We start from the raw sequence: 23,791 nt of genomic DNA on the forward strand, positions 1-23,791 counted from the left end.
GCCCCAGCCCTGTCCCATGGCATGGGCACAGCTCCCTGACCCCTGGGGACAGGAACCATCTCCATTGCAGACTGCACAGCAGGGCCTGGTACGGACACAGGCTGCACCGCAGCACAGAGACTCCCTTCCCGGGACACACATGTTCTACCTGGGACATACATGTTCTATCCCGGGACACACATGTTCTATCCTGGGACACACATGTTCTATCCCGGGACACACATGTTCTACCTGGGACACACATGTTCTACCCTGGGACACACATGTTCTATCCCGGGACACACATGTTCTATCCCGGGACACACATGTTCTACCTGGGACACACATGTTCTATCCCGGGACACACATGTTCTATCCCGGGACACACATGTTCTACCCCGGGACACACATGTTCTATCCCGGGACACACATGTTCTATCCCGGGATACACATGTTCTACCTGGGACACACATGTTCTACCCTGGGACGCACATGTTCTATCCCGGGACACACATGTTCTATCCCGGGACACACATGTTCTACCCCGGGACACACATGTTCTACCCTGGGACACACATGTTCTATCCCGGGACACACATGTTCTATCCCGGGACACACATGTTCTATCCCGGGACACACATGTTCTATCCCGGGACACACATGTTCTACCCCGGGACACACATGTTCTACCTGGGACACACATGTTCTACCCCGGGACACACAGGCCAGTCAGAGGCATGTGGGTTCTTGCCAGGACGTGCAGCCCTTCCCCGGACACCCGTCCGTGCCCCGGGACAGGCGGCCCATCGCGGGACACGCCCCGGGGCACGGGCCGGGCGGTGCCCGGGGCGGACCGGGCCGGCGGGCGGAGCTCCGGGGCCGCGCCCCCGGGAGAGCCGGGCCCGGTGGCGGCGGCGCCGCGGGCAGTGCGGCAGCGGCGGCGGCGGCAGCGCCATGGCGGAGGCGGCGGAGGGGCCGGCGCTGCGCGGGAAGAGGACGGGAACCGAGGCCGGGGCCGCGGCGGAGGAGCCGGCGGAGGCGGAGCGGGCAGCGCGGCGGCGGCGGAGGTGGATGGCGGGGGCCGGGGCCGAGGCCGCGGTCGGGTCCGGGACCAGGATGGGGACGGGGACGGTGATGGGGATGGGGTCCGGGACCGTGATGGGGACCGGTGCCGGGGCTGGCGGGACCCGGTCGGCGCTGGCCGCGGTGCTGGCCCGGCCCGGCCCTCACCCACCTCCCGGGGCAGCTTGCAGCCGGTGGCGGACATGCAGGGAACCACTGTCCTGCACGACACCATCAGCGACCGCCCGCAGCCCCTGCCAGGTGAGGGAGGCACCGTGAGAGGCGCCCGCAGCACCCCCGGGCCCCGCCGGGACGGGGACTGCACCGAGCTGCACAGGCAGTGATCGCGGCTGACCCTGTCCTGTCTCCCCATCCTTCCCAGCAAGGTACTTTGACACGAAGACGACGGAGCCCATCAGCTTCTTCTTGTCCGGCCTGGAGGAGCTGCTGGCCTGGCAGCCCACCAGCGACGATGAGTTCAATGTGTCAGCCGTGCCCCTGGCCATGCGCCAGCCCCCGCTCCACAGCAGGAGGCCCCGGACACTGGTGTGCCACGACATGCGTGGCGGGTACTTGGAGGACAGGTACGTGCTAGGTGGAAGGCAGGTGTGACAGTGGAGCTCAGTGTCTCAATCCCCAAGGCACTGGTTTCTGCCTGGCATGTGTCCTGCCGGCTCAGCCACAGGGGAGCAGGGATGGGGTGAGCAGGGATGGGGTGTTTGGCTCTTGGGGAACCTTGCTCAGGCTGGGATGTTCAGAGGTGGCTCAGTGCCACAGCTCTGTGCTGCTCCCAGCTGTGAGTCAGGCTCCTACCCAACCCCACAGCATCTGTCAGCGTCCTTCCTGCACTGCCCAACCCTTTTCCCTCTGCAGGTTCATCCAGGGCTCGGCCACACGCAACCCCTATGTCTTCTACCACTGGCGCTACATCGACATCTTTGTCTACTTCAGCCACCACACTGTCACCATCCCGCCCGTGGTCTGGACCAACGCGGCGCACCGGAATAGCGTCCCTGTGCTGGGTGAGGGCAGGGCCGAGCCGGGGCAGCCCCAGCAGTGAGGTGGGTTCCAACGTGGGGCTGACGCTGGCCTCGCTGCCCCCCAGGCACGTTCATCACGGAGTGGACAGACGGGGAGAAGCTGTGCGAGGCGTTCCTGGCGGGCGGGGAGGAGGCGTACGGCGCCGTGGCCGAGCAGCTGGCCCGCATTGCCCAGCACTATCGCTTTGACGGCTGGCTGGTCAACATAGAGAACACGCTGAGCGTGAGTCCTGGCGGCCCTGCCCGCCACCCTGCCTGTGTTCCCGTGGGGAGCCCCCCGCCCCGTGCCCTCACTCACCCATGTCTGCTCTCCTGGCAGGCGGCAGCGGTGGGGAACCTGCCCCTCTTCCTGCGGGACCTGACGGCACGGGTGCACAGTGCTGTGCCGGGAGGACTGGTGATCTGGTATGACAGCGTCCTGAAGGATGGCACACTGAGGTGGCAGAATGAGCTGAACAATGAGAATAGGTGAGGCTGGCAAAAGTGTCCCCGAGCAGGGGGCATGAGCCCAGCCCAAACGCAGCATGGCGGTGGTCAGGCACAACCTGCACAGCCCTCGGTGAGGTCGCGTGTGACTGTAGTGTCTGCCATGCCACTGTGACCCTCGTCCCCAGGATGTTCTTTGATGCCTGTGATGGGCTGTTCACCAACTACAACTGGAAGGAGGAGCAGCTGGAGCGCACGCAGAGGCTGGCTGGTCCACGCCAGAACGACGTCTATGTCGGCGTTGATGTCTTTGCCCGTGGGGATGTGATCGGTGGTGGCTTCGACACTGACAAGGTGGGTGTGACAGGGCTGGGCCAGAGTGTGACCGTGGACCTCCCCAGTGCAGGGCTCTGAGGGCCCACTGATGGCCCTGCTGGGCTGTGCTGTGGTGGGCTGCTAACGTGGGGATGAACTGGTGAGGAGTGAGGGATCCCAGAGTGCTGGCCATACATGAAGAAGGAGTTGGAGGATCCCAGTGCTGCCATCCTGGAGAGGGAGATGCTGCAGCACATCCCTGTGGTGTCCTGCCCCACTATGGGGACAGTGGACTGGAGGGAGCAGTGACAGGACAGGTGACAAGGTGACGACCTGCTCGTGGTGCTCATTCCTGCAGTCCCTGCGCCTGATCCGGCAGTACGGCCTCTCCGCAGCCATCTTCGCTCCTGGCTGGGTCTATGAGCACCTGGGGAAGGAAAACTTCCTGCAGAACGAGAACAGGTGAGGGCAGCTCAGCAGGGCGGGTGCTGGGGAAGGAAGGGGGCTAGGAGTTCTCTGGCTCAGGAAGGCTGTGGGGTGGCAGGACACAGCTACAGGGACACTGTGGCTGTCAGAACCCCACGGCTGCTGACCAGGAGCCAGCTGGCCCCATTCTGCCCCAGCTGAGGCAATACCTGAGGCTGTGCAGGGCCGTGACCAAAACAGGGGTCTCTGCCCTGACACCCACCTTTGCTTCCAGGTTCTGGGGCTCACTGGCCGAGTACCTGCCCACGCACAGCATTTGCACACTGCCCCTCACCACCTCCTTCAGCCTTGGCATGGGCAGCAGCACATTCCTGGATGGGGAGGTGGGTGCAAGCTGACAGCTCTGCTCTGGTCAGGTCCCTGCTCTCGGTCCCATAGCTCAGCTCTCCCTGTGCTGTAGGATGAAGAGTCTGGGCCCTGGTATGATCTGAGTGCACAGGACATCCAGCCATTGTACCCAGAGCACCAGGGCACGCTGAGCACCAGCTGCTGCCTGCAGGATGCCTGGTGTGGGGGCAGCTCCCTGCAGCTGCAGGGGACCATTCCCCCCGGCGAGGAGCGCGTGGCTGTCCGGTGAGTTGGGGTGGAGCCCCATACCCATCCTCAGCACTGGGCTGGCACCATGTCAGCATGACATGGCCTGCATGACCCGAGCTGTGTGGCCCCAGGGCCTTGTGGCGAGGGTGCCCAGGCTCTGCCCACACTGCCCAGCACACCTAACATGATGCACCTTCTCTTTGTCTCCCTCTCTCTGTCTCTGTCTCTCTCTGGGTGGATTTGGGGTCATCAGCCTCTTCTCTTTGCAGATGCCAGCCCCCCCCAAGCTCTTCCTGACCCTGCTCTATAAGCTGCAGGGGCCGCAGCCCGATGACTTCACAGTGGCACTGGAGGTCACCACCTGGGACTCAGGGATCTGCTTCGAGGGCAACCCCACCTCCCTGCCCGGTGAGGACCCTGTTCCCCTGTGCTCTCTGCAGTGAGCTCCTGCTGTGGGACCAGCTCAGTCCCTCACCCTGACCTGGCTCCCTCCGGCAGAGCCCAATGGCCGGTACCACCCGCGGTTCCTCCCGGCACCGCCGCCCGGCCTCGCCAAGCTGCTCGCTGCCTGCCACCGTGGCTCCCACGGCTGGACCAGCCGGTGAGTGCCCTGCCTGCATCCTGCCTGGGACACCTGGGCTGCCTGGTACCATCCCTGCTCTGCCTCTTCCCTCTCAGGTGCTACGAGCTGGAGCTGCAGGCCTGCAGCTTACGAGACCTCTCCGTGATTGTGTCCCGCCAGCAGCCCAGCCTGCAGGAGACGTCCTTCACCTGCCTCCTCGGGGAGGTGCGGGTGAGTGCCTGCCACAGCTTGGGGGAGACACCTGCCGCGGTGCCACCCTTGTTCCGGAGGGTGGGTGGGTCCTGCCCTGGCGCTGACGATGCTGTGGTTCCCTTGCAGGTGCTGGATGCGGCCAGCGTGGCGGCCTCCCCTCTGCAGGTGCACAGCGTGATGGCCTCGCAGCTCTGGTGGCAGGAGGGCCCCGAGCCCGGGCAGCTCTCGCTTAGCCTCACCCTGCGCTGGTCCTTCCCGCCTGGCCGTGCCAGGTGGTTCCGTGTCCTGAGCCAGGGCGCCCGGTGCCGCCTGGGCCAGACGGCGCCGCGGGTGCTGGGGCTGGCGCAGGGCTGCCTGTTCCGTGCCGTGGGGCTGCTGGTGCCGCAGCCGGCGCCCGGACAGTCCTGCCGGCTGGAGCTGCTGGTGGAACCGGTGCTGCGGGATGAGCTGCCTGTGGGCCCCGAGCGCTGGGGCCGCCTCGTGCTGGTCTATTCCGCGCCAGGGGGTGGCATCGGCTCAGATGGGCATTAAAGCAACTGGTGCAGCCTATGCTGTGTCTCCTCCATGTGGCGGGTGGGCTGTGGGCCAGGGACATGGAGGGAGGCTGCATTTCATCACCCTGGGCTGGTGAGGCCCTTTCCTCCCACCCCTGTGGTTGTGCTCAGCCCTCGCTCCACGGGCTCTGGGTGCTGACCAGGATCCTGCAAGAGGCTGGCAGGGACCCCCAACATGTTTGAGCCCTGGGGCAGACTGGGGCACCTGCCCTGAGAACCTCACCAGCTCCTGCAGCCCTCATGGGCTCAAGCTGTTCCCCCACAGGCTGGGGATACTTGCCCTAAGACCCCAAGACACGCAGCTCCCTCAGGGCTCAGCCTGGTGGGGAGCTGCCAACACGGGCTCTGCACCATCCCTTGAGGAGCAGCCCAGCATGGGTGACCGCTGTGCTCATTAACATGGACCCAGCCCAGTGCCACCAGCCTACACTCCCTCCCCTGAGCACCTTGTGAGGAGGAGAGAAAAATTATAGCAGCAATTATTTTCTCACAGTCTGGTGAGCAAGCAATTAGCAGGCAGGAGCAGGCGAGCGCTCCTGCACAGGGTCCCAAGCCCTGTCCCCAAACAAAGCAGGTTCCGCTAGGGACACCAATGCCAGCAGTGGAGCTGCTGCTGCTCCTGAGGCGGGGAACATGCTCAGGAACGTGTTACCTGAGGAATGAAGGGCTTGGCCCAGCCAGGAGAGGGCTCTTCATGCAGCACCCTGCACCCTTACCATGGCGAGGCTGGGGGCCCCAAGGGTTCCCCACCTGCCCACAGGCTGTGAGCCCCTGCCCAGCCAGATCCACTGTAGCAGCCACGGCCCTGCGCCCCCTGCAGCGCAACCAGTCAAAACCTGAGTCGCCCTGGTTGAAGAAAGAAATCTTTATTAATAATTTCAATAATAATAATAATAATAATAATAATAATCCTTGTAATAATAATAATAATAATAATAATAATAATAATAATAATACTGTTTATTAGAATGGTCACACTTTTAAGCATACAGGTGGGCCGGCGCCAGCCCGCACGCCGGGGCGGCGCAGGGGTGCTGTAAGGGAGAAGCCAGTACAGCGATGGACGGAGCTTTGTACGGGGGGCCGGGGCTATGTACACTGGGAATAGAAAAGGGGGAGCTCATCGCTGGGGCGTCGGGGGCGTCTGCAGACTATAAAGTGAGGTTTGAGGAGTGGCAGAGCCATAAGGGCGCGGGACGGCGCTGCACCCCGGGATGGGCTCCGCAGTGCCCCGTGCCACCGGGCAGGGCACCGCACCCAGTGTGCCTGCGACTGCAGCCCAGCCTTGTGGCTTGGGTGGGTCCCTTACGGGTGATGCAGTGGCCGAGACCCCGCACCCAGGGCTGGGGGCATCCCGCTGCCTCAGGTAGGGACGGGTGGCCATGAGCGTGTCCCGCGCCGCAGAGCAAGAGGGAGCGGGACTGGGGCAGCGCCTGGCCCAGCTTTGGTCAGGGCTGGTCCAGGCAGGGTGGGAGCGCGGGTGTCGGGGAAGGCGGGAGGAAGAAGGGGAAGGGGTCACAAGCGAGTTGCAAGCTCCTCTTAACAAAAATTCCCTTTAAAAGGCAGAGGGTCGTCCCCTGCAATACCTCAGCACCGCAGCCACGCCGCCGCCCCAGTTCCGCGCTGGAGCTGAGGCCTCGCACACTCGACACGCTGATGGCCGCCAGCGCCGGGGCTCGGGTGGCACAAAGCCAGGTCCCCACCCCGTCACCCGGTCCCACGAGCCGGGCAGGGCGCAGCGCTCTGCCGGCACCCCCAGCGCTGCCGCACCAGGGAAAGGAAGACGTGGTGCCCAGGCCCTGCAGCTGGGCGGGTGAGGGCCCCACGGCCCCGCGGCCCCTCACGCCTGCCTGCAGCGCTCCCTCCCTGCTGGGCTGTGGGGCCGGGGCGCTGGGCGTCCCTCCGGCGCGTCCGACCGCCGGTGCTTGCCGCGGCTCCTCTGGGACTCGCTCACTCGGTGTGTGTGGACAGTTGGGACTCGCTTGGCGGCTGCCGCTTGGCTTTGTTTCTCTTTTTATTTGTTTGGGTTTTTTTTTTCTTCTTTTTTTCTTTTTTGTTGTTCTGCTTTTAATTTTTGTATTTTGGGGTTCTTTTTGTTTTTTTGTGTGTGTGTGTGTATATTTTTGCCCTTCCTGGTCCCAGAAGGAAGCAGCCACGGGTTCACTACAACAGAAACAAGAGAGGCAGGTCTTTCGTTGGAGCGCTCAGGCCGAACTGCTGGCTGGGGGCACACAGGCACCGCCCCAGCCCTCCGAGTCCCCGCAGCCAGCCCAGCCTGTCACACCCAGCTCCGCAGCCAGTCCAGCCCGTCACACCCAGCTCCGCAGAGCAGCACGGTCAGGCAGAGAAGCGCTCCAGCCCAGCGGGCTGCCCCGAGATCCTGAACCCACCCCAGCCTCGTCAGTCCCCACAGCTGGCAGCAACGCCAGCTGGCTCCTCTCTCTCCTATGGGGGCACAGGGGCTGCTCGGGGGGCTGCTGTCACCCCGAGCCCCAGCGCCTGTGGAGCGAGCATCCCCGCAGGCTGAGCAGCCCCGCCTGCCTCACGGGGGGATGAACCCCCTGCACCGCAGCCAGGGCAGCGGGGGGACCCCACACCCCGCTGTGGGGACGGGGTGCTGCTGGGGCTGCGGGCTGGCCCCACTGCCCGCGGTCCCCGGGGCGGGCGGATGGTGCAGGAGAGGCGGGCGGGCTGCAGGACGGAGCGGCTCAGGTAACCCTATGGGTGTGGGGTGCTGTGGCCCCACAGAGCACCCGCGGGTCCTCCGCAGGCTCGGCCTCGGCTCTGTCTGCCTGGTTTGGTTTGGTGCTAGTGAGCATCGGGGGCAGTGGTGGGGGGGCTGGGTCTGTCTTGCTAGTAGGGAGTGAAGCGGCTGTACCCTCCTCGGTATAGACTAGCCTGCAACATCAAAGATGAAAAAAAAGCCAATCAGTATTGAGAGATAGCCAAAGCCTAGATCTTCCCTTTTTTTTCCTCTTCTTTTTTTTTTTTTTCCTCCTCTTTCAAATGACACCAAATCGCTGCTGTCCTTGGGATGTGAGGGGCAGACAGGGCCAGTGCTGCCCGGGCTCTGTGGCGGCTGAGGGCACTGCCCTGGGCAGGGGCTGCCATACGCCTCCAACGTGGCACTGCTGTGCCATGCCTGCCAAGGAGCTGCCCCCATCCCTGCTGTGGCACTGAGCTGAAAACCCCTAGGATGTAGTGCCCTTGGCCCCTCACTAGCAGCTGCCCAGGGCTGGGGGTGCCAAGGGAGTCAAAAAAAGCAGAAAAAGGCAGGTTGGCTTTGCAATCCCAGCCGTGAGTGCAATTTTTCATCTTTGATGCTGTCAGAGCTGGCCAAGAGCTGTGGCACGTGAAGGGCTGCAGTGCCCCCGTGTGTGGCTGCACACGGGGCCCTGGGGACACTGTCCTGGACCGGGAGGAGACAGAGGGTCCTGGAACCTGACCAGGCAGCCGGTGGGGGGCAGCCAGGCTCCTGGGAAGTGACTTGTGTGGGCAGGACTGTGCAGGGTGTGAAGGGAAGGTGGGGCAGGGGTGCAGGGCGGGGGTTTCCTCTCCTGCAGACAGAGCCAGGCAGGGGCTGCGCCATTCCCACTCCCCTCCCACAGCCTGCCCTGTGCCCCACAGGCCCCATGGCCGCTGTGCCAGACCCCTCCCTGGGCTGTCTGCAGCCCCCCGGGAAGCAGAGGAAGGCCGAGGGGCTGCTCTTACCATGGTGCCAATGCTGTACGTGGCGGCGGGGCCGATGGTGTGGTGGTAGGGGTCTGCTGCTGCGTACACTCTGCCATAGCTAGGAGCAAACAGCACCGGGCGTTAGTGACAGCAGCTGGGGTTCCCTCAGAGCCCTCCCTCCCCCTGGGAGCCCCCCCAGATCTCCCTCCTCCCCCTGCAGTGGTGCCAAGCCCAGCCCTGAGGGGAGCAAGGGGTCCCTGTTTGTAGGACACCCTCCCCATGTGCTTACCTGTCGCTGTAGGCGGCCGCTGCTGCTGCGGGCTGGGCGTACCTGTAGGCAGCATAGCCCCCCTGCAGGGAGGAGAGACTGGTCAAGGGGCTGCACCCCCTTGGGGGGCGCGGGGTTGGGGGCAGCTGGGTGCCCTGGGGCACTGCACAGAGCAGTGTGGGGCCCACGGGGAGCTGGTGCTGGTGCCACCAGGCACGCACCAGCCTCATTACCATTCCCCAGGGGCTTTCACAAACATTAACCTTAAAAAATTAAATTTCCAGAGAAGAGACTGTCACCTCCCCGCTTGCTTTAATGAGGTGTCACGTTAGATAAATCCTTCAGTGCCCGCCTGAAATATCGCCGCTGGCTCCTCAGACATGGAGGTTAAATGCGGGTGTAAGGATCTGAGGCCATAAATTCCACATGGTACCAGCCCTGCAAGGGGGCTGGCAGGGGCACAGGACTGGGCACAGGATCCTGTGTCATGTGTGCCACCCAGATTGCTCTGGAGAAGCTGTACTGTGTTCATGCCCTTGCTGCCACCCAGGGGAAGGGGTTGTGGGGGGCAGAGCCCACCATGGAGCCGTGTGATGCCAGCTGCCCCCTGTGCTGCCATGGGGTCCCCGTCACAGCCCAGCCCTGGGCACAGTGTCACTTACGTAGATCTCAGCTCCGTAGAACCCATCCTGGTACACGACCCTGGAAATGAGGCAGAGGCATCAGAGCCCGGTGAGGGCCCCTGGACGGAGGGGCAGGGTGAGGGCAGCGGGTGGGGGAAGCTGCCTCAGCCCCACAGCTGACTGGCAAAGAGAGGCTGTCCAGGCCCCAAAGGCACGTCTGGGCTGGGACTTGGGGACACGCAGGGGGCACTGCCAAGGGCAGGACATGCCAGAGGAGAATCCCAGGGCAGGATCTCTGCCGGGAGGGCCCAAGCAGCCACAGATGGCCGTGGCTGTGTCTGTGACCGATGCCATCACAGCTGCATGTACTGGGAGAGAGTTTCCACCAAACCACCCATCCTGGCTGGAGCAATGTCCTGTGCCCTGGTGTACAGGAGGCTGGTGCGTGTGTGGGTCACCTCAAGGGCAGTGACTGCGGCTGGGACAGAGCCTGTGGCCAGGCAGGTGCTGCAGGAGCCGCAGCCCGTGTCTGACGTGGGGAGCCCCCCGACAGCAGTGCCCCCGCAGCAGCAGAGCCCCTCCCCAGCAGCCCCCCGGGTACTCACGCGCCGTAGGCGGGGATGGGCGGCGGCGGCGGCGCGGCACGGAAGGTGTTGTACACGGCGCGCCCTCGGCCCCGCAGGTGTGCCCCTCGGTAGGCCACGGCTGTCCCCGTGGCGGGGTACGGGAACCCCGTTACTGCAGGAGGCAGGGGACACCTGTGGGCTTTCCACAGCACGTCCACACAGCCCCCAGGGGCACCTGTGGCAGAGCCCACCCCTGTACCCTCAGCCCAGAAGGGACATGGCCCCACGGGGATGTTGGGGAAGGGGATAGGATAGGGGAACTGTCCAGGCAGGTGTGAAGGACAGGGAGAGGGGCTGGGGGCTGCTCACTGCACAGGGCAGTGGCAGACACAGCACAGAGCTGACCTCCAGGGGGAACCCGCAGCAGGTACTGCTGCAGCCCGACGTTACCTGCGTAGAATTCAGGGCCATAGACTGCTCCCACCACTGGGTTCAGCTTCCAGCCTGTGGGCAGGGAGAGCTGGTGAGGACAGGGCACACTCCATGGTGAACAGCCCCATCCCCAGGCAGGAGGAGGGCACGAGGGGCTGCACTCCTGCACTGGGCAGGAGCAGTTTCTCTCCCATTTGCCTGCAGGTGTGGAGGGCATTCCCTGCCAGAGCTTCACGGCAGCCAGACAGTGCCAGTGCCTGGAGGTGCCCTGCCTGCTGCAGCCCCTGCTCTGGACGCCAGCCCTTACCATTGGTGTAGGGGTTGGCCACCTTCTTGTTGGTCATGACACGGGCCGTGGCGTTGTTCACCTGGAGAGAGAGGGACGGGGGCTCAGTGCCTGAGGGACGTGGAGCTGCTGGGGCTGTGGTGCAGGGCCCGCCTGGCCGCGCTCAGCGCGTTGCTGCTGCTTTGATGCCGGAGCAAAGGATGCCAGCTGCACCAGAGACACGAGACGAGGCTCTGCCTGCAGCACCCGCTGTACCAGACCTGCCTGTGCCCCCAGCTGGCCCAGGCCTCCATGCTCCTGCTGTGAGCATGGCTCAGCCTGGGGTCTGGTGCCCCAAGAGCTGCGGTGCCATGCTCAGGCTGAGCCCTGACATGCTGAGCCCCTGCCTGATTTTGTTGGATGATTTTTTCCTTGTTATGGGGTATTGCTGTGCCCTGCCAGGATCCCTCTCTGCCATCAGCACTGCTGGGGACATTTTGTCCCACTCTCTCTGCCACCATGTGCCACCCTGCTTCCCACCACTCGCCAGCCACCAGTGAGGAGCTGCTGGCAAATGGGCAGAGCCTGATCCCAGTGCTAAGCCTGGAGAAATCAAAGCCTCCGGGGCCGGGCAGCTGCTGGCACTGCAGGTGTGGAGCTGCGGGTGGATCCTCCCTCCCAGCACAGAGCAGGGGGGATGGCATGCGGGGCAGAGCCCCAGAGCAGAGCCTGGGGCAGCTGCTGTGGGCACGGGGGTCTGCCAGCTCTGTCTGTACCAGGCAGAACGCAGCCTCAGCTGACACCCCGGCTCTCCGTGCACCCGCAGGCTCCTCCGGGCCAGACTCTCCTTGTGCCAAGTGACGGCCTCCCGGCAGCCGGCACACATGCTCCCGTGCCACATTCAGGGACACATGCACGCCCGGGCACAGCCACCTGGGGCACCCGGGACCCCGAGCTGCCCCCAAGCGTCCCCCAGCCCGGGCGGGGACACGCACACGCAGGCATGGCATGGCACTAGCACACTTATCTGAGCACCTCAATCTTCCGGCCCTCTACGATGGTGCCATTCAGCTTCTCCCGTGCCCGGTCGGCATCTGTGCTAGTTTCAAAAGTTACAAACCCAAAACCCTGTGAGCAGAGGAGAAAAGGAGAAAGAAAGAGACAGAGAGAGACAGAGAGAGGGTGTGGGGACAGAGAGAGAGAGGGGGTGAATCAGGAGAGCTGGCGCAGGAGGTGAGGCTGCCACAGTGCAGAGATGAAGAGCCCAGACTGGGATCCCCGCAGGGGCCGGGGGTCCCGGCTGAGGCCCCAGAATCACCCACGAGCTGGGAGAAGAGTCTGGGAGAGGGGCACAGAAAACAGGGAAGATACAACAGAGACATCCAGACACAGAGGGACACGAGCTGCCCATGGTGGGACAGAGCGAGCCCTCTCCTCCCACCAGGCTGGGTGCAGGGACCTGCATGACCTCCCCAGTTGGTGCTGGGGCTGCCCCAAAGGGACACTGCATGCCAGGGTCCCATGGGACAGGAGAGGAGGGGAGAGCAGGTTACAGCACTGCTGGGCAACCTGGCTCCACTGACACCCTCCCTGGGACTCGCTGTACGGTGCTGGCCATGGGCATCACCCACCTTGGAGCCCCGCTCATTGAAAATGATCTCCACGTCCAGAATTTTCCCGAATTGCTGCAAGTGGAGAGAACAGAGTGGTGAGTGCCTGCAAAGCCCCTGGCCCTGCACCCAGAGCTGCTGGCATGGGCTCTGTGCCAGGGACGGACAGAGGGCTGCCTTGGGGGCCAGACCTGAGGACCCCCAGGGTCATGCAGGGGAAAGCCCTTGTCCCTCCCATGGCTCCCACTCTGACAGGATTGGGCCATGTCATCTAAAATTTCATTAGCTGGCACTGCTCTGAGTCCTAATGAGGGCTGGGAAGGGGACAGTGGAGGGGGACAAGGGCTCTGTGTACTCCCACTCCATACACAGGAGATGGGCAGGATAGGCCCTTGGGAAGTGCCAGTGCCACGGGGCAGCACTGAGCAGGGAGCAGGGCCGGGATGGCTGGATGGAGCTGTACTCACCCCAAACATTTGCCGCAGGTCGGGGTCTCGGAACCGAAAGGGAATGTTGGAGACGTGTAACCTCTTGGGCTGCTGCTTGTCTGTGTTGTCTGAGGAGTGTAGCTGCTGGCTGTCTGTCTGTGCCGCCTCGTCTGTCTGCTGTGGGAGGCACGGCCACCATCAGCCCCCGGCCATGCCCACCCTGTGTCCCCAGCAGGAATGTCCCCCTGCCCTGTGCTTGGCCCTGCCTGCCCCCAGGGACACTCTGGACCCTGTGGTCCCCAGGTTCTGGAAAGTACCCCACGGGTGTCCCTCCCTCCTGGTGAGCCGGGGGATGATGGTGGGGCTTTGGGGACGCTCGGGGTGGGGGTCCAGACACTGCACTCGGGACCACGTGGAAGGACTGGAAAGTGCTGAGCTCAGCACCTTCCTGTGCTGCATTCCAGCCCCGTAATTGCCACAATCTTGTAGAGCAGAGCCAAGCAAGCGGATTACGAGTGATGAGAAACGATGGGGGCTGTGAGGGGAGTGATGGCGGGAACATCCCCCCTGTGGGACTTTGGCCAGGCAGCATCACTGCCCCAGGACCCTCCTGGCAGCTCTGGCGCTGCCCCGGATCCCTGCAGCAGGACTGCCCCAGCACCGCCCTGAGCCCAGCCGCGCCCCCGAGCCTCACCGGTACCGTCTGTGTCCCTGCTATGGACTGTGTGCTGGCGTCGCTGCCCGGCTGCTCGGCGTGGCTCTGTGCTGGTGTGTAGAGGGTCATGGCGTGCTCCGGTACTGTGCTCTGCCCCGAGTAGTCCTGCGTGGGGTGGGGGTGCGGCGGGGCGAACTCTGCGGGGATCCCGTTCTGGGGGGGCGGGGGGTACTGGGCGGGGGGGTAGGGCTGGGCCATCGCGTCCGGCGGAGCCGTGGCGTCCTGGTTACCCTGTCAAGAGAGCGGCACCAGCCCCCTCAGCTGCTGGCACACCTGGGCTGCCACTTGCCCTGGGATGGGGTTCTGATCTCCACAGCCAGACCAAGCCCCACCCAGCCCACTACACCCCAGCCTTTTGTGTCTCCTTCAAACCCTGGGCTGTCTCTGTGCTTTGGGGTCACATTGCCAGCAGCTGAGCCCCATCCTCTGCTGCTCCTATGCCCTGCCTGCCCAGCACGCTGGGGCTTGGGTAGGAGGACAGAGGCCTCCATGGAGGGTTTAACTCCTGAAGCTGGCATGTCCCTCTCCTTGGGAAGGGAGACCTGGTCAGGCCCCATTTTGGAGCCCAGCAGAGGGCAAAGCACAGCCAGGCCAGCAGCATCGTGGTGGGAGCTGCACAGCACCGGCACTGGCTGGGCAGGCTGGGAGGGGTGTCAGGGCGGAATGCTGATGGCTCCTTGGCAAACACCAGACAGGGATCAATTAACTGCTAAATATTTGATTAGGTCCTTTGCTCTAACGCAACTGGCTTGGCCGCCTTGGTCAAATGGGGTGAACTGCACCCATGCCAAGAACCAAGGGCTGCCGGGGTTTGTGTGGGGCTGGGAGTGCAGTGTGGGGCGCCTCTGCACACCCACCCATCCACCTCCTGTCCACCCTCACAGCCCAGCGCACATCCACGGCCGCCCCTGCTCGCACATGTGTGCTGCACCTGCGGCCGGCACAGCTGCAGCCCCCGGAGGCAGTGCCAGGGCTGCACGGGGCAGCGCCCGCAGCCCCTCGGGTGCTTTACAGCGTGCTGCAGCAGCCTCTGGCCTGTGAAATCCATCTGTGGCTCAGCCCGCAGAGACAGGCTCCTCAACTGTGCGTGGCCGATTTCTGCTGCGGAGGGGCGTTGGGGGTGGCAGGGGGGATGTGCCGGCAGCTGCCATCCCCAGCCCGCTGTGAGGGTGGCAGCAGAGCCGGACCGGGGACACACGGAAGCCCAGCGGGAGTAGCCCCGCCGCGGATCTGCAAGTCATCGGCAGCACCGGCAGCGCCCGCCCGCGCTGACTCAGCTGCTCGGGGACGCGCCAGCCCGGTGCACCTGCCTGTGTGGGCCGGGGCTGTCACGCTGCAGGAGCCGAGCCCATCGACGGCCCTGCCCCGGCACGGGCAGCCGCGAACTGCCCACGCCACTCCTGCCCACCCCGCAGGTGCTAATTCCACCTGGCAGGGCTCCATCCTGCACCCGCCTGGGTCTCGGCACCCAACTCTGCCCCAGGGAGCAGGCAGACACCCACAGCCACCGTGGTCACTCTCAGTGCCGGACTGCATCCCCAGTGCCCGGTGCCCAGCCCTCCCTGCCTGACCCCTGGTGGCCCGTGCCTGTCCCTCCCTGCCTGCATGTGCAGAACCAGGATCAGCCCACATCCCTCCTGCCTGCTCTGCACTGGGTAGTGACATCCTTGCTGTCACTACAGCCAGGATCAGCCACCAACACGCAGGGACCAGGATGTCAGCAGGCAGGGAATGCAGGGACTGTCCCCACCTGCCCAGACCTTGGGCCCTCTTGGCCCTCGTCAGCCTGTCCCAACAGCCACACTGGTGTCAGTTATCAATTACAGCTCTCGCAGTGCCTGTCAGCCGCGTATTATTTCATTCAGGGGCCATTGGGTTCTCCTGGTTGCTGCTCATGGCGCCGGAGCTGTGGGTGCTGCAGAGACACAGACCCACGGCTTCCAGGGCCTCCTGTCCACTGCCAGTGCCTGGCCACCCCCACTGGGGACAGAGCTCCATCGGGGCAGTGTGGTGAGGGCCCCATGGGGATGGGAACGCTGGCAGGTTTGGCTGTGTGGTGCCCACTGACACCACACACTCAGTTCCACACCCCATGCTGCCCACACCACGGGAACAGCCCCATCCCTGGGCAGCCCCAAGCAGTCAGAGTCCCTCTGTTCCTTCCAGGGGATGGCTGGAGCCCCTTCTGGGGTGTCCCCCTGCACTGAGCACCCAGGCGGGTCCCTGGGGACCCACCTCTGCAGCCCATGAGAAGCACCCTGGGTGCTCCCAGCTTGGGGTGCCTGCAGGACTGAAACACCACTGCCCCAGGGATGGCAGCAGAGTGGCTGGGACAGGGAGCCCAAGTTCTCCTGCCTGGTTTCCCCTGTGCAGAGTCCCCCAAAGGGTGTCCTCTGCCCAGTGTCCCCTGCCAGGTGTCCCCTGTTCAGTGTCCTCCGCCCTGCCCACGCCTCAGCCTCGCACCACCAGCCCTGCGCTGAGGCTGCCGCAGCAGGCAAGGGGTAGATATCATCTTTAGCTGATTAAATGTCCCTCATTAACGAGTTTCTTTAATTAATGAAGTTTTTTTGTTTGCTCCACTTGCTTTCTCCCCCCACACTCTGCCTCCTCAGCACAATCCAAGCCATTTCCTTTCAAGTCATTTAGCGCGTGGGGCCGGTTCCTGCCGACACCGCATTTTGGTGATTGTGCCTGTCAGCTTGGGGCTGACAACGCCGTTTCCCACATTTGCTCCTTTTTAAGAAAATAACGTGCCAGGAGCCCCGGATGCAGAGGACAGGTCAGAGCAATCAGCTGAGTGCAGAGCCTGCACTAACGATGGGGCAGCTGCCAGCCACGAGCACTTGCAATGGGCCACCAAACCCTGGCCGTGGCACACATCCTGCCAGCACAGTGTGACAGTGCCACACAGGAGTGCCTGGGTCATGGGCTGCTCACCAGCACCTGTCCCTGCTGCCACCGCAGCCCCCACGGATGTGCCAGTTTCCTCCAAGCCTCGTGGCCATCCTGCTGCCTTGGCCTGACCCCAGTCCCATCTCCAGCCCAGGGCAACTCCCACCAGCCAGCTCTGCCCGCGGCTGTGCCCTGCCTGCGCTACGCAGTGCTGGTGGTGCAGGGGTGGCACAGCACAACACTGCCTGGTCATGGCCTGGCACTGCCTGGTCATGGCCTGTCACTGCCTGGTCATGGCCTGGCACTGCCTGGTCATGGCCTGGCACCGCCTGGTCATGGCCTGGCACTGCCTGGTCATGGCAGGGCACTGCCTGGTCATGGCAGGGCACTGTCTGGTCATGGCAGAGCACTGCCTGGTCATGGCAGGGCACTGTCTGGTCATGGCCTGTCATGCCTGGTCATGGCAGGGCACTGCCCAGCCACAGCTGACCCCGCTTGGTCACGGCACTGTTAGGTCATGGCACACATACAGCTGGGTGAAGCCACATGAGGAGTACCAGAGCAACTGGAGAGGGGTGACAGTCCTGTCACTACACACCTCCTCACCCTGATAGCCATCCCCACTGCCTGTGGCTGTCCTGCTCCTCCCACTAGGAACCAGACACCTGCTGGTGGGGAGAAAGAGGGGTTCACAGCACCACAGCATCTGCAGAGCCCCCCCAGGTGCTCCTGCAAGCTGCAGAGCCTCAGTAAGCATACCCTGCAGGCATGGCAGGCAAGGAGTGCAGGCAGGCCAGGGCAGGCAGCAAACACTTTGCTGTGACCTGGAATGGCTCCTGCCTGCTTGCTAATGCCTGGGCACACCCTTGCCATATCATGAGGGAGCCTGAGGTCACTGCTGAACACAGGGAAGGGTGCTCAGCAATCACAAATGTCTCCTGTGGGGGACCCGCTGTGCCCACCAGCAGGAAGCTGGAGCGAGCAGCAACCAGGGAGACTGAGGGCACCATCTGCCCTTATGCCACTGCCCTGCAGCACTGTGCTGAGCAGCAGAGATAGATCCAAGAAATGCCCCAGTGGAGGCAGAAGGGTCCTGGCATGGCCCAAGGTAGCCCCCAGGCATCCTGGGCCCGTGCAGGCATCTCCGTGCCCAGCACGACTCATCTGTGTGACAGATGCAACGTCCCCCTTCGATCCGGCCGCTCGCTCATGCTAATGACTGTCAACATGGAACAGAGGCCATGAAGGGGAAGAAAATTACTCCCTGAAAAGGAATTGACTGATCCCTGCCATTTCTCACAAAACCACTGACCTGTAAATATTTCATTACCCCAAAAGCTGTGCCATCCATACAAAGCAGTGCCCAGCGCTGTGCAGGCTCTGGCTGCAGAGCTCCTGCCTGCGGGGCAGTGGGGTCAGGGTGCCCCAGGAGGGACGAGCCCTGCCCGCCGTGGGGATGTCTGGAGGTGGTGGTGGGATGCTTACCCCCAAAGTGGGGCCACAGCAATCCCAGGAGAGCTGGGGGGCATGATGGGGATGGACCCTCTGGAGGAAGCAGTGAAGGAGTGAGGAGCTGCAGGGACCAGAGGCAGCAGCTGCTGCACTGAATGTCTTCATCACCAAAGCGCAGGGAGGGGTGAGAGGTTGGTAATGGCATCTGCCAGGGATGCTGCAGTGGGAAAGGAGTGCTCCAGTGAGCAGGCAGGACCTGAGGGGGAGGAGAGGGAGGAGCAGCAGGGGGAAGCAGAGCAGCCTGCTGGCATGGGAAACACCATTTTTCTGGGCTGCCACACACTCCCGGCACTCTGCACCTCCCTGCCCTGCTCCTGGCCTCGCTCCCCCTGGGCTCCAGGGACGCTGCTGCCCCTCTGCCCACGCAGCCTGGGGAGGACAGGTGGGGCTGTGGCGACCAAATGACATCCGGGAGTGGGGCTGGGACAAGGCGCTGGCCCGGGCACACACCAGCACGTGTGTCCCTGTCACCTCCGGCACGGGGCAGGAGGGGCCACGGTCCGGCCCCGGCTCCTGGCTCTGCCAGCTGGAAACTTCGGAGCTGAGGCTTCATGAAATATTCATGAAGTAAATGGTGCAATTTCATCTGCATTCAGCCAACTTCATGTATATTTCAGAGTATTATGAAATGATAATGTTGTGTAACCAAGGCGAGATGGGGGCGCTTGGGGGGGCTCCGGGCCACCCCTGCCAGCTCCCAGCTCGGCGAGTACCGGAGCCACTGCACCGGGAGGGGCTGGTGGCCATGCCACCGCTGGGGACACCGCAGGACCACGACCGGCCGGGAGGAACAGAGCTCCGGGCTGCACGGCCCTCCGGCCCCTCCTGAACACAGCCTGACACCGCCAGCGGGGCCTGGGCTCACCCAGCTCCCGGAACTGCCAGCAGGGCCAGGGCACACCTGTAGGAGTCCTTGGTGGCATCCCCACAGCTCTGCCTCCAGGCACACCGCAGCGAGGCACACCTGGTGCTGGGCTGGGACTCCCAGCAGTGTTTGGTCCCCAGTGGCCACCAAAAGGTTGTGACAAGTGACACACAAGGTACAAGCTAGGCTGCAGAGCCCAGGGATGGGCTGGAGGCAACCGGAGTCCTCATCAGCATCCCCCGAGCTCTGCAGGCACCAGAGTGTCAGATGCAGATGCCCACACACCGCATGGCTCAGTGGTGACCGGCCTGCTGCTCCAGGGGGCCTGGGGGCAGCTGCTGTGTCCCCCTGCTGGAAAGGGCTGGGGCTCCACAATCCTCACGGAGCTGCCAGGGCCCAGCTGCACATAGACAGCTCCAGACACTGCGGGCACTGGGACCAATGGCCACAGACACTGCGGGCACTGGGACCAATGGCCACATCCACCGGCCTCATACCTCCCACAAGCCCCACACCAGCTCCATCACCATCCCCACACCTGGCCCCACAGCTCACAGGGCTCCAGGAACCCAGCTGGACCCTGGGTCCTGCCCCTGCAGAGCCCCTCACACCCCAGAGCCCACCCACAGACCCTGTCACTGTCACCACTGTCACCATGCTGGGGCTCTGGCACAGCTGCATGTGGCACTTGCTCGCCCAGACGCTGTGGGCACTCAGGGCACCATGGACCCATGTGTGTGCCCGGACAGTGCTTGCACACAGCCCTCTCTAATAGGCAGCCAGGAGCATAATTTTTCCTCTAATTACATATTCAGCACTTCTGAGAAAATGAGATTTTGGTAATTCAATTGGACTGAGAAGCAGCGCTATAATAAAATGAAATTTGTAACAATCGTGCAGTTAAATTAGTTAAATGGAGAGGAAGGAGCTGTGGAAAATTGACCCCTCGATCTCCTAAAGACTAATCAGACATTTGAACCGGGTTGTGCTAACAAAGCCCCCGGGGTGTGCGGCACAGAGTGAGGGGAAACCAGAGATGCCACCAGGGAAGAGCTGGAAAAGTGCCGGGCACTTGGTGGTGTCACAGAGGGGACGTCCCTGCTCCGGTCCCAGGGTGGGATAGGGTGGCTTTGGCAGGGAGTGCGCCAGGTACGATGCTGGTGCCATGCCCTCTGTGGCACTGGCCACTGCCAGGGCCTGGCCACTGGGTCCTGGCAATGGCTTGAACCAGGGAGGCCACTGTCCCCACGGGCTCCTGGGCACAGGCTGCATCCTTGCTGGGTGTGCAGAGGGGGCGGGGACCAGAGGGACACGGGCACACGTGCCTGGCAGTGTGACCAGCCTGAGTGGGGACAGCCACCGCAGGGCACCCGGGCAGGGATGGCACCAGGCTGGTGGGCAGACAGCATCCCACGGGCTGGAGTGGTCTGCAGCAGGTACAACGTAATTACCCTCAATATTTATCTTGTTGTTCGTCTTTTCTATTTTTTCTTGTAAAAGAAAAGGAGAAAAAGACGAGTTTCTCATTTGCAAGTTAATTAGTCTAATTACCTCTAATTAAGGGCTCCCCACACAATGCAGATCACAAATAAGCTGCCACTGTCGCCTGCTCCCACTCTTCTCCCCCAGTTTTGATTTTCCACAGGAGCTGCTTGAAGGCTGTGGTGAGAACCTGGCTGTGGATCCTGGCTGGGCACAGCAGGGCTTGTATGGAATTTGGGAACAGCACCCGACCCCTGGCAGGCAGTGCCCACAGCACTGTGGGGGTCACCACAAATGCTTCACCAGCTGGGATGCTGCAGGGAGTGAGGGGGCACACCTGCTCCCTCCTGGCCCCTGGAACGCCAAGGGAGGTGATGCAGGTTAAAGTCAAGCCAGGGCTGCCCAGGGGCAGTGGAGGGGTGAACCCTGCTGCAGCCCACGGCTCCCAGCCTGAACTCCCAGCCTGCAGCTCCCACCCTGCCCAATGGCACTGGCCTGTCACTGAGCCAGTAGCCACAGCATGGCCAGGGCTGCACAGCCCTGACCACACACTGCTAGGCTCACACCAGCACTGTAAGATCCAGCTCCTTCCCTGGACATTTAGTTTTCCTGTGCCCAGGCACCCTTCCCAGCCTTCCCAACACTGGCACAGCTCCCCACACCCTCCCAGCACCCAGCCCCACACCTGCCTACAAAAACCAGCTGCACCAAAGTGACTAATGCCCTTCCTGGAGGGGCTACAGTGCTCCGTGGTGCCCCTGGCTCCTCCATGGAAGCCCACTATTCCACAGACACAGTGCCCCCACACAGGAGCCCCATCCCTGTGGGGAGAGCACCCAGGCAGCCAAGTGACCCTGAAGCCCCTGAAGGTGCCCAGGGTGCCCAGCTGCAGTGCCCAGCACCCTGCCCAGCCCTGGCTGCAGACCGTGGAGCTGGCCTGGCCTGGGGGGGCACAGGAAAACCATGTTTCAAAAGCATTTTCCTATTTGGATGCTGGTCCCTGAGCAGGGGCAGCCCCAGCACCAGGGGTGGTGGAGCTGGTGGGGGTGGCCTGCACCCGCTCTCCTAATTAGCCTTTCTTTGTTACACCCCCCCTCCCCCAACTGCATGTGATGCTTTAAAGAATGACAGATACTAAATCTAATTTAATCTACTCATTCACCCATCACTATAGCATAAAAATAGGAATATACCTATAAAAAGAGCATTGCCAGGCAGTGTGGGCCAAAATCACAGCTATAGTGGGAAAAGCAGCTTTGCAAAGCTAAAATTAATGTCAGTGTTTTCCATATACAAGAACCTGGACCAGAAAACATGTTTTTGGGGCTTTAAGGCCTGTCCTCACTGAGCAGGGCAGCTGCCATGGCATGGCCAGAGCAGGGAGCTACCGGGGCTGGCCCCGCGTCCGCGCGACGCACGAGCAGGGGGAGAAACCCGGTTTGAAACGAGCCCGCTGCTGCAACACGCGGCAACACGGCTCGGAATAGACCTGCTCCCTAAAAATATAACATGCTAAACTTGGCAGCAGCCCTTTTGGAAAGGAATTTTCCAAGCAGGATTTGCAGAGGCTGTTTCCCGGCGGGCCAGGCGCTGCTCAGCCAAGTCTCCTGTGCCATGGTGTGACTGTGAGCACCGGGGGTGTTCCCGGCGAGGAGCAGCTCAGGGGCAGCACTGCAGTGGGCTTCAGCACACCTGTACATCACCCTGGGCTGCGGTCAGACCTGCACAGGGCCATGCTGGGTAGGGCACTTATGCTGAGCCTCGGGGCCCGGGTCTGCTCTGGGTCAGCACTGAGCCTTGTCCTGCAGCCATCACTTCCTCACTCACAACAACAGCAGAGATGTGCTTCAAACAGTGACCGATTCCTCTGTTAACAAAACGAAGCCACCAAGGTGTCCTTCCATACCCAGACCCCCACTGAGCCACAGCCCAGGACCATGGCTGCTGTGGCCAGAGCAGGGCGGCCACATGGGGGGAGTGGAGCAGAGTGAGCTGAGAGGCACCCACAGCACCTGAAGAGCCACTGGCACTGCTGAACCCTCCCTGGTGCTGGAAGAATTCAAGTTTTGATGAGAGCTCCATTACTTGGTCATTCCTTCAAATCCCAACACAGCTGAAAATGCTGGGGCTGGGAGCTACGAAACATCATCAGCATCCTTGGGAACCAATGCAGCCACAGGCTCCTGGTAGGGCGAGCACTGTCTGAAGGGGATGAGGGCAGTTACTGCGTGCAGAGCCTGGCATGCCCCAGCTCTTGACTGACTTGTCAGCCCAGAAGACTCAGTCCTGGTCACTGGCTCAGGCACTATCATGGTACGCCTCTCTAAAAACCCATAAAGGGTTTGGACAGGGACCTGTAACCCTGGGGGTCAAAACCAAATCTCCCCAGACCCCACAGCACAACCAACTCAGGGAGACTCAGCTGAGCCCTCTCGGGTGTCCCTGCTACAGAGGTGAGCCAGGCCGGCTGGCCAGAGCCAGCTCTGGGGTGGGCACGTGCCCACAGGCAGCAGCAGCAGTGTCCCCGTGTGCTCCTAGGGTGCAGGTGGCACAGGTGGACAGTCCAAAATCCAGAGCAAAGTCAGAGCTAAAGCAGGTGCCAGGCACACCCCTTGAGCCCCTCAGCAGCAGCGCATGCCCCATGCCCCTGCCCCACGTGATGTCCCTCTCCCTGAACCCTCGTTGTGACACACATTGGGAACAGCTGTCCCCAAGTGCTGGGTGCAGAACCTCAGCACAGGATAAACCCCAGAAAGAGGACAGAGATTTTCACCTCCATCGTGCTCATCAGCCGGGTGAAAATCCAACTCCAAATCCTGTAATAAAACCCTCCTCCTGGCTTGCAAGTCCAGAGCTGCTGCCAAGGAGCAGGAGGCTTCTGGGAGAGCAGGGAGGAAGAGATGCGGAACACGACGGTCAAACCAAACCAGGCAGGGTGATGGGGGAACTGGGAGCTGCCAGGTGCAGACCCACACACCCAGGAAAGTTGCTGCTTCCCAGGGACCTGCAGCTCCGCTTTGCACAGCCCTGCAGGCACAGGGAGAACCCGTCTGGCCACACTGTCACCCCTGCTGCTGCCAGACCCAGGCCAATCCATGCCAGAGTGCCCTGCAGGGCAAGAGAGCAGCACAGCTGAGCCTCTCGTGTGGCCAGGGGCAGGAGGATCCCCGCTGGGGAGGGACATCTCCAGTGCTGCAAGAGAGGCTGCGGCCCCTGCACTGGCTGCCAGTCCAAAGCATCCATGTGCTCCCTTCATAGGGACAGAAACCATCCCCTGGACGGGTTGG

The 23,791-nt window shown here is 62.8% G+C and overlaps 2 protein-coding genes across 18 annotated transcripts in view; one reads left to right on the top strand and one right to left on the bottom strand.

Annotated features, from left to right (window-relative positions):
• Positions 1-841: 841 nt before the first annotated feature.
• ENGASE (endo-beta-N-acetylglucosaminidase) lies at positions 842-5,169 on the top strand. The gene is made up of 14 exons (XM_063409997.1): positions 842-1,046; positions 1,226-1,302; positions 1,424-1,625; positions 1,915-2,063; positions 2,147-2,304; positions 2,401-2,549; positions 2,696-2,861; positions 3,181-3,284; positions 3,523-3,631; positions 3,709-3,881; positions 4,099-4,253; positions 4,344-4,446; positions 4,524-4,638; positions 4,747-5,169. Exons 1-14 carry the CDS (start codon positions 934-936, stop codon positions 5,149-5,151), a joined length of 2,178 nt encoding a protein of 725 aa, XP_063266067.1. The 5' UTR covers positions 842-933; the 3' UTR covers positions 5,152-5,169.
• Positions 5,170-6,039: 870 nt separating this feature from the next.
• The window catches only part of RBFOX3 (RNA binding fox-1 homolog 3), a 129,464-nt gene continuing 111,712 nt past the window's right edge, over positions 6,040-23,791 (bottom strand). For 14 of the 17 annotated variants that reach the window (XM_063410014.1, XM_063410011.1, XM_063410021.1 and 11 more), the window contains 11 exons: positions 13,733-13,984; positions 13,078-13,215; positions 12,632-12,685; positions 12,036-12,128; positions 11,043-11,103; positions 10,754-10,807; positions 10,343-10,475; positions 9,777-9,816; positions 9,136-9,197; positions 8,886-8,964; positions 6,042-8,072 (listed from right to left, as the gene is read on the bottom strand). In XM_063410014.1, coding sequence (XP_063266084.1) covers positions 8,028-8,072; positions 8,886-8,964; positions 9,136-9,197; positions 9,777-9,816; positions 10,343-10,475; positions 10,754-10,807; positions 11,043-11,103; positions 12,036-12,128; positions 12,632-12,685; positions 13,078-13,215; positions 13,733-13,984 — 1,011 coding nt within the window. In that variant the 3' untranslated portion in view covers positions 6,042-8,027. Of the gene's footprint in view, positions 8,073-8,885; positions 8,965-9,135; positions 9,198-9,776; positions 9,817-10,342; positions 10,476-10,753; positions 10,808-11,042; positions 11,104-12,035; positions 12,129-12,631; positions 12,686-13,077; positions 13,216-13,732; positions 13,985-23,791 lie in introns of all 17 variants that reach the window. The other 3 variants (XM_063410006.1, XM_063410007.1, XM_063410008.1) reach the window with 3 other exon arrangements.

The sequence above is a fragment of the Prinia subflava genome, chromosome 12 (genome assembly GCF_021018805.1).
Source record: "Prinia subflava isolate CZ2003 ecotype Zambia chromosome 12, Cam_Psub_1.2, whole genome shotgun sequence".
Classification (NCBI taxonomy): Eukaryota; Metazoa; Chordata; class Aves; order Passeriformes; family Cisticolidae; genus Prinia; species Prinia subflava.